The sequence below is a fragment of the Marmota flaviventris genome, chromosome X (genome assembly GCF_047511675.1).
Source record: "Marmota flaviventris isolate mMarFla1 chromosome X, mMarFla1.hap1, whole genome shotgun sequence".
Classification (NCBI taxonomy): domain Eukaryota; kingdom Metazoa; phylum Chordata; class Mammalia; order Rodentia; family Sciuridae; genus Marmota; species Marmota flaviventris.
This window is the reverse complement of record NC_092518.1, coordinates 63,190,065-63,202,453: the sequence shown is the minus strand read 5'-3', so window position 1 is coordinate 63,202,453 and position 12,389 is coordinate 63,190,065. Positions and strand designations below refer to the sequence as shown.

At 40.6% G+C, this 12,389-nt stretch overlaps 1 protein-coding gene across 11 annotated transcripts in view; it reads right to left on the bottom strand.

Annotated features, from left to right (window-relative positions):
- The window catches only part of Arhgef9 (Cdc42 guanine nucleotide exchange factor 9), a 542,919-nt gene that overhangs the window by 92,608 nt on the left and 437,922 nt on the right, over positions 1-12,389 (bottom strand). For 10 of the 11 annotated variants that reach the window (XM_071606159.1, XM_071606157.1, XM_071606160.1 and 7 more), the window contains one exon: positions 1,916-2,095. The exons of the other annotated variant lie outside the window; for it this stretch is intronic. In XM_071606159.1, the coding sequence (XP_071462260.1) occupies positions 1,916-2,095 (180 nt within the window). The remainder of the gene's footprint in view (positions 1-1,915; positions 2,096-12,389) is intronic. 11 annotated transcript variants of the gene reach the window in all.

The window sequence follows — 12,389 nt, the reverse complement described above, 5'->3', positions numbered from 1 at the left end:
CTGAAGGAAAATGCCACGTAAGCAGAGAAGAAAGGATTGGATATTTTATTAGGAGACTTCATGGCAGAAGGGGATGCAACTTCATTTTGTCTGCTTCACTGCTTCTGGGCAGTGTCTCCACCTAAATCATCACAGTTTGCATTCCTCCAAGGAAGGAGGTCTCTCTCAATCCCTAGAGCCAGCCTTGAAGCATGGCACTTCTTAGACCTACTAAGATGATATGATGATGATGATGATAAGTTATCATATGCCAAGTATCTAACATGTCAACACTGTGCTAGATATCTCACTTGCATATTTAACCTCATTAAATCCTAATAAGAAAAGTGTGCTATCCTTATTTTTTCAAATGAGGAAATAAAAATTTAGGAAAGTTAAAAATTTTGTCAAGAGTCATAGAGTTAGGAAGTATTAAAGCTGTATCTCAGTTTATCTGATCCAAAGGCCTTGCTCCTTCCTTCATATCACACTGTTATAATGTCAAACTTGAGACCAATCAGTCTCTAAGAACTAAAGCCCCTCTAACCTTTCATTTGGGGTCTGGAAGACTTATCCATATCTTATAGGAGAAAACAACAAAAAAATGATAGGCTGTAATATGGATGGTCATAATATACCTTCATATCCCTTTGCTATTTGTCTTTCCATTAAACAATTTTCATGTTCTATCTCATTCACTATGACATCCTCTGGCACTAAAGAATTGTTAACACCATTTTGTAGATGAGGAAAAACAAATTCTAGCTCATGACCTCAAGGAAGGCCAGGAACTGGGGTACATGGTCAGTTCTCCCCTCACAGTATTCTGCGAATTTGTGACCCAGAGGAAGTGGAAACTGATGGAAGCTTCATTCCAACAGTGACTATTTGTGGCCAGGTTCTTCATGGCACAATGTCAGAGGCCAAGGCCTTGTAAGCACTTGTAGGATGCCTGCTTCCAGGCCCAGCACATCTTAGATCCTAGATATTTGACTTCCTTGCAAAAAGTAAGATCTGCAATCCATAAAGTCTAGATCCTGGGAGAGGAGATTACATATTTTTACACAAACCACTGAAGATATCCTCTGATAATATGCAGAGGTGTTCATACTTCCCTGGATGAGAGAAACAAGGCAAGGGAAGCATACAGAAAGTAGAGGAAGGGAACAGATGTGAAGAGAAATAGAAGAAAAGCAAATAGAAGGGAGGTAAGGAGCCAGGCTCGATGGCACATGCCCGGAATCCCAGCGGTCCAGGAGGCTGAGACAGGAGGATCACGAGTTCAAAGCCAGCCTCAGCTAAGGCGAGGCACTAAGCAACTCAGTGAGACTCTGGCTCTAAAAAAAAATACAAAATAGGGTTGGAGATGTGGCTCAGTGGTTGAGTGCTACCGAGTTAAATCCCTGGTACCCCCCCCCCCCCCAAAAAAAAATAGGGCTAGGGATGTGGCTCAGTGGTTGAGTGCCCCTGAGTTCAATCCCTGGTACCAGAAATAAATAAATAGAGACAGAGACAGAGACAGAGAGAGAAAAGGAGGAGATGGGAAAGGACTATAAAAAAGAAAGGACACAGAGAAGAAAGCAGAAAAAGAATAGAGATAAGAAAGGTGAAAGTTCACAGAAATTTAGGGTTAAAAAGGTCTTCAAAATCATCCAGGCCAACCCCAGATGTGGGAAGTGATTTGTAAACATGTGTGGGGAGGGGAGTAGGGGTTGCTCATATAAACAAGAGACAAAGAAAATATCTAAAAATTAGAAAAACAAAGATTAAAGAAGATTAACCCAGGTCCAAGATAGGGACAAAAAAAAAGAAAAAGAAAAAAAGAAAAGAGAATATGAGAAAAGTCACCAAGGGGAGCAGAACAGGGGCTAGTGAAGGAGAAGCCAGGGATAGGTAGCCAAGGAGAAAGGAGAGGAGAGTGAAGGCTGACACTCACCCTCACAAAGCTGGCAGGAAACCATCCCTCCTCATCGTCGATCTGGCCCCACCACCAATCCTTGTTGGAAGCATCCAAGACTTTGATGACGTCGCCAGCCTTAAATGCCAACTCCCGGTTGGCCATGGTGACGTGATCCCATACTGCCTCAGCACTAACGATGGAATCTCCAGTGATCAGCTTAGGAGACAAAATGAGAATGTGTTCAGTCCATGCAGCTGCCTACCTTGATTGGCCCTCCCCCCACCCACAAAGCTCTACTACTTATAGGAAAACTTACATACTTAGCGATGAGGGATAGGGGAAGGGGAACAGCACTAGAGTGTAAGCTTTGCGGGGCTCCAAGACAGACAATGCTGTCAACTCTTGATTATCCAGTACATGGAATGATCCAGTATGTAAATGTGAACTATATGGGTATCATGCTTTTATCTCTACTCAAGAATACTTCCCCCAGAAAAGAAAGCAAGCTCCAGTTCAACTATCCTTTGTGTTTCCAGCATCCCTGGGTCTGGAATGGGTAAAGAGGCTGATATTAATAGCTAAAATGAGGATTAAGCATATTTGCTTTCAATTCTGTGTGTTCCTTCTCTTTTCCACCTCCTCCTTGGAACTGACCAATTGACAGTTGGTAGTATATTATTAATCCTCACTGTGCCCCTCCCCCTGGGGTAACAGACTATGACATTCCTCACACACAATGGACCCCAGTCCTACAGCCTCCTGCCCTCACCCACACAAGATACCATCCAGAGAGGTCATGGGTATGAAAGAATATGGCTTTCTGTGATGTCTTGTACCCAAGAAATTAAATGTTGGCTCAGATTCAGTCAGTGATTATTACAACCACCCTGTGAGATACAGTGGGGATCTGGGTTAACTTCTGCATCTAATAGATTGCAAAACTGAGCAACAAAGAAGTTTAGGGTTGAGGTAAATATCATACAGCAAGGTAAAGGCTGTGCATGGATTCTAACCTAGGTCATCAGGTTTCATGGACAGCAGAAAACACAACAGCAGGAAAACATTGATCCTACTGCCACATGAAAATACACATACATGCACATTCATGACACTTAACTAAATACAATGATAAGGATAGAGGTGGGTAATAGTTTTCTTCCCCCTGGCTACCATTCTGACCACTGCTATTTTGTTCTCATTTTCACTCCAACTGTTTCAGCTTGTATGGGCCTTCAGTCTTCCCAGCATTTGGGGAATGACATCCTAGAATAGAGAACATATGGCCTGTTAGGCAGAGACTGGAGCACTCTCCCCAGCATTGAATCACTGAACATGTCCTTTAGAAGTCAGCTTTTCCATCAGCTTTTTTTGAGGAAGGACTACCATGACAGCTCCATAACACTAAAAATAAAAGAGTTCAAAGACAATAGAGACTATCTGCGGACTATGTATCCCCTCCCACAGGTCTGATATACAATATACTACCCAAAATATAACCGTATAGCCATATAATGTATTATAACACATCACATACACACACACAGAACCTACCTTTTGACTTAAAGTTTACTGTTCATCAAGCCCTGCCTTAAGGCATATTTCATTGCTCAGGATTCTAGACTTCATGCCCTCCACAGACAGTAAAGCACAGGGAAACCTCCTCAGAATAGATGCAAAAGAAATTCCCAGCAGGACTTTTTTTTTAAAATTATACTTCAATTACCTTGTGCTTTACTGCTTTAAAATATTTTCACATCTACTACATCATTTGATCCGTACTAAGCTGGGTTTCACTATCACCTACATTGTAAAGATGAAGAACCTGAGGCTCAGAGAAGAGACTTGGTCCTTTAGACAATAACATAAGAAATAAATTATAGAGTCATGTTTTCCGACCTCATGTGCTCTTACATATACCAAACTATGCTCCCAGTGTCTACTTATTGGCTATACTGATTGTATAAAACTTGAAGCATCATACCATAAAACAGATGACTCCTTTACTTAAAGAAACTTGAAGAAGGATTTTTAGATGGCTACCTTTTGTCACTGTTGTCCCTGTGTGTGAATAGATTCATTTTTATGTTGAACTTGCTTTCTTCCAATTGCACTAAAAAAAAATCAATCTCTCCTTGTTCTCCACTCAGTGGAAAAAGAGAAATTCTAGTTGTTGGCCTTAATAAAATAAATCTTAATGGAAAACTTTCCTTCCTCCTACCTAAAATAGATCCTAACTGGAAGTTGCTGAAGCTCAACAAGCACATATGGCCCTAACTTAGAGGAGCATTTGGGTTCATGGTTTAAAGCTATATCCAGGGATTTTGGTCAAGTGTCAAAATATCTTGGCATTAAATATGAACTTTCTGCTCCAGACACTATTTGTGATGCTGTTTTAGATACCCTAGGTCCAGTTATAGCTAATTTCACTGCATATACTCTTTACTTTGCAATCTTCTATTTAGGGACTCCATAATAGCTTCTACCAGCAGTATATGAATCACACTGCCTCACCTCCTGCCAATTTAGTCCAGTTGACATGCCTTGGCCCTCAGGTCATAAGACTCAGATACACCCTGGACATGGCCAATCCAGGATCCAGTGGTCAGGCTCAAGGAAGTCCTTTGAGGAAACACTATTAAAGGTTTAACATTCCTAATACACAAAGTTAAAATCAGAAATACTATAAAATTCAAAACTTAAGTTTTATATTTTGTATTTTTGGATTAGGGATACTCAACAAAGTTGTCTATGCAAATACTCCAAAATCTGAAAAACTCTGAAATCCGAAATATTTCTGGTCTCTAGCATTTTAGATAAGCAATACACAATCTATATTTTCCCTATCTTATAAATGAGAAAACTGAAGGTCTCAGAGAGCTTAACTAATTTGCCCAAGTTCACACAACTCATTAATAGCAAAGAAAACAAATGCAGGCATAGTCTGACTCTAGAGACACTGCTTTTAACTTATAAACTATGCAGTGTCTGGGTCTCAGATTTTATACCTATAAAATGAGCTATAAATGCCTGGAAAGTTGTAAAACACTAAACCAAGAACTGGCAGGTGGGTGTCCAGAGTTGTGAGATGGACTAATCCACAAGAAGCTAGAAGCTGCATGGGTGTTATGGTTTGGTTGTGAGTTATCCCCTCAAAAGCTCATGGGTTATATGATATAGCAATATTCAAAGGTGAAACTATTAGTTTATGAGAGCTGATAACCTAATCAGTGGATTAACCCATTTGATGGATTAATAATTTGAAAAGACTACTGTACTAGATGGTAACAGTAGGCAGATGGGACATGGCTGGAGGAAGTGGGTCGCTGGGGACATGCCCTTGGGGATTATATCTTGTCTCTTTGGCTCAAAGCTCCCTTTTTATGCTTCCCAGCTGCCATGAGCTGAGCAACATTCCTCTGCTATGCCCTTCTGCCATGGTATTCTGCTTCAACTCAGGCCCAGAGCAATGGAGTTGACCAACAATTGACTGAACCTCTGAAACTATGAGCCAAAACAAACTTCCTCCTCTAACTTGTTGTCAGGTAATTTGGTTATATCAACATAAAGGTATCCATCACAATGTGGTTCCTGTGCTCTTCCATCACAAATACCACCAGCAGCAAGGGGATGCTTGTCTCCAATCCTGTGCACTATTTTTTTGTTTTGTTTTGTTTTGTTTTGGGTACTGGGAATTGAACTCAGGAGCACTCGACCACTGAGCCACATCCCCAGCCCTATTTTGTATTTTATTTAGAGACAGGGTCTCACTGAGTTGCTTAGTGCCTCACTTTTGCTGAGGCTGGCTTCGAATCCACAATCCTCCTGCCTCAGCCTCCAGAGTCTCTGGGATTATAGGCATGTGCCACCACACCTGGCTGCACTATTTTTAAAAAGTAAATTAAATCTGGACTGGAAATTGGTTCCAAGTGTTCCTCTTATGTACCAAACTGAAATTTAACTTACTACAAGATTTTCATACATTTTCACTTGGCTCATTCATTTCCCATTGCACATTTATCCAGTGAGCTCCTACTGTGTGCTGCTAGGCACCATTTAAATTATCTGCAAAGATGGTTAAGGGTAAGCAAACCCAACTTCAATTCTGGGCTTTTCTGCTTTAAAATGTAGCAATAACAATAGGAGGTGAGGAATAAAAGAGTAAAAGGGACAATCCAAAATGAAGCTGTCAGTATGTAACAAGGAGTGCAATTATACAAAAATGAATGAGAATTTCAAACATTTCAACCTTGCACCTCAGTTTCTTCATCTCAAAAATTGGAACGATGTTTGCCTCACAGGCAGGGATATAGATAAAGTGGGCCGAGATGCTGGGTATACAGCACCTACTACAGTATCTGGCATGTGCTGGGCTAGTACATGACTTCAGAGGAAAGAGGGAACACACATAGCAATTGGGCTCTAAGAAAGATGTTTTAAAAACATTTTTAGGTATAGATGGATCTTTATTTTATTTATTTATATGTGGTGCTAAGAATTTAACCCAGTCCCTCACACATGCTAGGCAAGTGCTCTACCACTGAGCTACAACCCCAGCACTCTAAGGAAGCCCTCTAAGATAACACTTAAAGATCAAATGGGACTGTGAAAGATATAAAGGGAATGGTAGTGTGTTTGAGGTAGAAGAATGGCATTACACGAGTTTCAGAGATGAAGAATATGGGGTACTTGATAGTGTAGTAGCAGTAGAGTTTAGAGAAGGTAGGTTTGAGAAGGGAAATTAGAGAGAGGCACAGCTTCAAAGGTTGGCTATATTCATGTGTGAAGGGCACTGAATCAAGTTTGAAGACAAGGAGGAGGTTAAAGACAGAGGAGGTTATGAGGAGGGGGAATCAATCATAATTGTGGCCATTAATAGCACAAGGGTATATTAGAAGAAAATGATGATTTTGAAGAAGAGATTGCAAATTTGTTCTTTAAAGTGTTAAGTAAAAGAGGTCAGAAGGACATGAAGGTAGGTTTGAAGCTCAAGAGAGATCAGTGGAGACAGATATAAAGTTTTGGGAATCAGTGGCCCAAAAGAAACCAAGGAATTTTGCCCTAGAAGAAAGGCCAGAAACCCAGAGAAATAGTGAAAATGGGAGGTGAGAAACAGAAAAACTGGAGGGAAAATATAAAACCTAAATGGAGCTGTCAGCATACCATTAGGATACCAAGGACTGCAATCTCACAAAAACCAAAGGTAGGAGTTTCAAGCAGCAGAGGCTTATTAACATTATCATATAGTACAGAGGTATATAACGAATGCCAAGGAAAGGCCATTGGGAATGGCTATACCAAGAAGTTTAATTTTCTATTCCCAACCGGGCTTATGTCCATCTCCCACCAAAAGCCCTGATTCCCAACTGTCCCCATTCTCCATCCTGCAACCTCAACATTAAGCCAGGAGATGGTTCTTAGTTACTCTAGCAAGGTACACAAATAGTTCTAGGGCATGGGACAGCACTTCTGTGACTTCTAACAAAACAATTTCCAAACTCCATGGCCTTTTTTTTTTTTTTTTGGTACTGGGAATTAAACCCGGGGGAATTTAACCACCAAATCGCATCCTCTGCCCTGTTTTTTATTATTATTATTATTATTATTATTATTATTATTATTATTATTATTATTAATTTTGACACAAGGTCTCACTAAGTTACCTAGGGCATTGCTAACTTGCTGAAGCTGCCTTTGAACTTGCGAGCCTTCTGCCTCAGCATCCTGAGCAACTGGGATTGCAGGCGTACGTCACTACACCAGGCTCTGGGGCATTTTTTTTAAAAAAATGTTAACTTTAGTTATTGAGTTATTTATTTTATGTGGTGCTGAGTATGGAGCCCAGTGTCCCACACATGCTAGGGAAGAGTTCCACTGCTGAACCATAACCCCAGCCCTACACCAAAGACAGTTTTAGATATTAGAGGAGAGAGAGAGAAGAGTCATAATATCATGCTTAAAAACTGAATGAGATTCTATTACTTTTTACCAAGATTACCCAAGATAATCAAATATTCTGTCTCACTGATACTACAAATAACTCTATCTGTTATCAGACTCATGTGTCCTGATTTTTAACTTGGAAATTAATACCTGGAGATATTAGGAACTGAAATCTAAGATTAGTCTCTAGTCAACAAGGGAAATGTCTTCAGCTAACTTGGAGTGGCCAGTGGGCCCAATATGAGGGTGAGACAGGAAGAAAGAAGTGAGGAAGAAAGAAAATGAAGGAAGAAACAAGGGAAGAAGGGAGAAAGAAAAGGAAGGAGAGAAAGTTATATTTGTTGAAAACACATGCCAGGTGTTCATAAAGGCCTTTCTTTAGTGATCTCAAAGTCTACAAGCATGAACAGCACCATTTCTAGTGAAGAGAACCTGTGGGGTTAAGCAAGTAGCCCATTGTCACCCAGATACTATATAGTACAGCATATTTCAATCTCCAGTTGGCTTCATTCTACAGCTTTGCTTTTGCCATTCCCTCAGAGTACCTGTCAGGGAGGGAGAGAGTTATATCAGCCCACTCTGTAGATGAACTACAGCAATGATTCTCAGTCCTCTGTAGGGCTTGTTAAGCTGGGCTTCAGTGTCTTGATTTGGTAGATCTGAAGTGGAACTTGAGATCTTGCATTTCAATCAGGTCCCTAGCTGATGCTACTGGTCCTGGTCTGGGAAGTACACATAGGAAACCAACTGCTCTAGAGGTCTTTCCCTAAGTTGAAAAAATACTTTTAACTCCTGATGCATCTTTCTCCTCAGGGATCTTCCTGCCACCAGGAGGTTGGGCTCCCTTCCTCTAACATTCCCAGTCTATCTTCAAGGCCTTCCCCAGGTGATATTGCATGCCTGAGAAAGGGCATTTAGGGTCATTTAAGAAGCAAGCCTTGGGCTGGAGCTGTAGTTCAGTAGTAGCGTTTGCACATGTGAGGCACTGGGTTTGATCCTCAGCACCACATACAAGTAAATAAAGGTTAAAAAAGAAGCAAGCCTAATGGTAGTTTGTGCAAACCCGGGGGGGTGGGGGGGATTGGAACAGGATCACAGCCCTCAGTTTACTAGAGACATACTACCTGCCTTCCTCTTCATGCTCTTGCATGCTAGCTGAGCAGTACAAACACCAAAATAAATATTAATTAGCCTGGGTGTCGGTTAGAAATATTTAGAATTGGGGCTGGGGATGTGGCTCAAGCGGTATCGCGCTCGCTTGGCATGCGCAGGGCGCTGGGTTCGATCCTCAGCACCACATAAAAATAAAAAATAAAGATGTTGTGTCCACTGAAAAATAAATATTAAAAAGTTCTCTCTCTCTCTCTCTCTTTAAAAAAAAAGAAGTATTTAGAATTTGAACATCCAGAAGGAAGATTTTTTAATGAACTACTATTTGTTGCCTAGATAGTAAATATGCCTGTTGCTTCTGAGAAGCATAACATCCAGAAAAGGAAAGACATGATGGGGTTTACCTTTCTATCAAGCTTTCTCAGTTTGTTGTCTGATCCTTTCCTCTCAGAAGACCCTTTCCTCAACAGCTAAACATGGACAAGAGCGAAATTATTTTCCTTGTTCCCTTTAAGCATATCAAAAACAAGTTGACATTTTATGTTGTCTCCTAAAAAAGTAACTAGGTATCATTTTAATATAGCATTGTAAATAGACTGGCTATCTTGCCAAAAGTGCTGAAAGATAACCACCCTCCATTTCTGGAAAGGTGTGACCCAGATTGCTCCAACAACAGCTAGGAAGCAACATAGTATAAGCAAAACCTGGCATTGCCTAGTGGAAGAAGCTCTGCCAGTAACTAAGTGAATGACCTGGACAGGTTCCTTTCCCCTGGATCACTCTACTTCTCTATCAATCAGGAGACAGACTGAAATCAGACATATGACCTCTGAAATCCCTTCCAGTTCTGGCAGTGTATTGAAGCTAACACTTCAGCCCTGAAAAGGACAATGATTTCATTATTGCAGTTTAGCTCTCTTCATCCTGATTTAAGCTTGATAGAGTATTTTGTTGTTGTTTGTTTATTTTATTCTCTACTGAAGAAAATGAGAATTTGGTGTTGGCTAGTCCATTCTTTTTTTTTAAAAAATTTTTTATTGTGGGTTGTTCAAAACATTACAAATTTCTTGACATATCATATTCCACACTTTGATTCAAGTGGGTTATGAACTCCCACCTTCACCCCATACACAGATTGCAGAATCACATGGCTAGTCCATTCTTGAAGATAATTTTCTCAGACTCTGTTGGCAACACATTAAATCATAGACTAGTGCCTGTGTTTTTTCAGACTGGTTAGGAAAACCAAGATATGGGTTTCCCATTTAATCCCTTGACTACCCCATCAAAAGTCAATAGAGACACCAGGTGTGATGGCACAGGCCTGTAATTCCTGGAACCCCAAATTCAAGAGCAGCCTGGACAACTTACAAAATAATAATATGGGGCTGAGGATGTAGCTCAGCAGTTGCCTAGGATGTATAAGGCTCTGGGTTCCAACCCTAGCATCACACATACGCGCGCGCACACACACACACACACACACACACACACACAACACAATGTCAATATAGGCCTTTCATCTTTTGTTCTCTCCATTTAGTTCCCAATAGAAACCATCTTTCACAGAATATTAGCTCTCAGTTGCCTGTAGTTCCATACTTCTAACTGCCTGCTACTACCTCCAATAAAACATGTAAAAATTTTTCATATGAATTCATTATATTCCCCCTTTCCTAATTTTTCCTACTTCAGAAAACTCTACGGGACCTATTCCTTTCTAATTTTTCTGTCTCAGATATGACCATTTCTCCTCACTTCCACTGTTCTAATGCCTGGCTCTCATCACGTTAGGTTATCTCCCAACTCAACTTCCTGCCCCCCCTTTCTCTTTCGAGCTACTCTTGAATGATGTATTTCTCAAAATTTCTTTGCTGGTGTCACTCTCCATGCTCAAGGAGCTTCAATAACTCCCTGCCATCAATCTCTCAAAGATTAAACCTAGTACCATCTCTGAAGCCAACCCTTGCCTCTAGGCAAGGACCTTCACCTTCCTTTGTTTGTGCTCCTGGGGATCAAACTTAGGGCTTCACACATGCTAAGGGAGTGCTCAAATATTGAGCTATACCACCAGCCCAGGCCTTCTATTTTTGCCAAACCAAGCTTCTTGTAAGCAAGTGCAGTTCTGTCTTTGTGCTTCTGATTGAGCCATACTCTTAGCCAATGGTTAAGTGCAGGGACACTAGAGCCAGCGTGCCTCTTCCTTGCTGTGTGAACGTAGCCCACCTGTGTTCCTTAATCCCTTCCCTGATGACTCCAGCCCATACCTTCTCTCCTTCTGCTTCTTTCAGAAATTTCTATTTAGGGTAAAAGAAAATAATTTGAAGAAAAGTTGTCAACCACAGTGTAAGTCTCTAAACAATGAGAATGTATACTTATGAATGGTAGACACACAACATCTGCTTAATCCACAATGAATAGTGTTTTTTAACTTCTATCTAAAGTTCTATGACCTGACCTCTGAAACCAGGCAAACTGAGTAGATCACAGCAACAGAATTAGGAAGTTTGTAAGGATGCAGAATGTTCTATATGGCCAAAGAAATTATTTATATAGTAAGTATCCAGATGGCCTATAGGCCACTCCATTGTTACCAGGATTTATGGACAGGTAATTTCTGGGTCAGACTGGTTTTTGCTTCAGATCTGCACATGCACCAAAAGGTCATCAGACAAAGGAACATAGATGCCAGGTAAGGGGGAAAAAAAGCCCACTATGAATATACAAAAATCCTTAGTGTTTCTTCTTCTTTTCCCTGGTCTTAACAGTTCACACCTGGTTGGTTCCAGCTTCAGTTTGGGTATTGCTATCACCCATAACTAATTTCACTTCTGAGCAGAATAACTCACTCATTCAAGTAACAATGGCCCTATATGTGCCAAAAGGAAGTAGGCAAATCTCTCTTTTCAGGACATAATCATCTTTTCATAGTTTGGGTGTGTGATCTGTGAGTCATTAAGGCATCAACTTCCTTCAATGTCCTATCATACCTTCAATTATTCACTCTAATAAAAGGAAAGATCTACTGGTAACTTCAGCCCCACCTGGTGGAAACAAAACCAAGTTGGACTGTTTTGACCTGAAAAGATAAGCCTAGATGGGGGTCAAGCTTAACAAGAGAAAGACCACTTGATCCAGAAGCTAATATGTAAACTGGTTATAAGCAAACTTGCACCTTCCAGGACCTAAAACACTAGGAAACCCAGACAAGCTCCTTTGGGTATGATGCCACCCAGGGCATTTTCTCATTCATTATAGGCAAATGGTGGAGAATGACTTCTTCCTCCACCCCTTCCAAAGGAAGTCAAAAAGTTATCTTAGCTAAAATTGTGGCCACACAGATAAGGTAAGGTGATTTATTTGCTTGGTCTGGACCTTAGTGATAGATTCTGGTATGAAACTTCAATCCAGTACCCCAATCAAATGGACTCAAAAGTTTCTGATGTGAAATCCAGCTGCT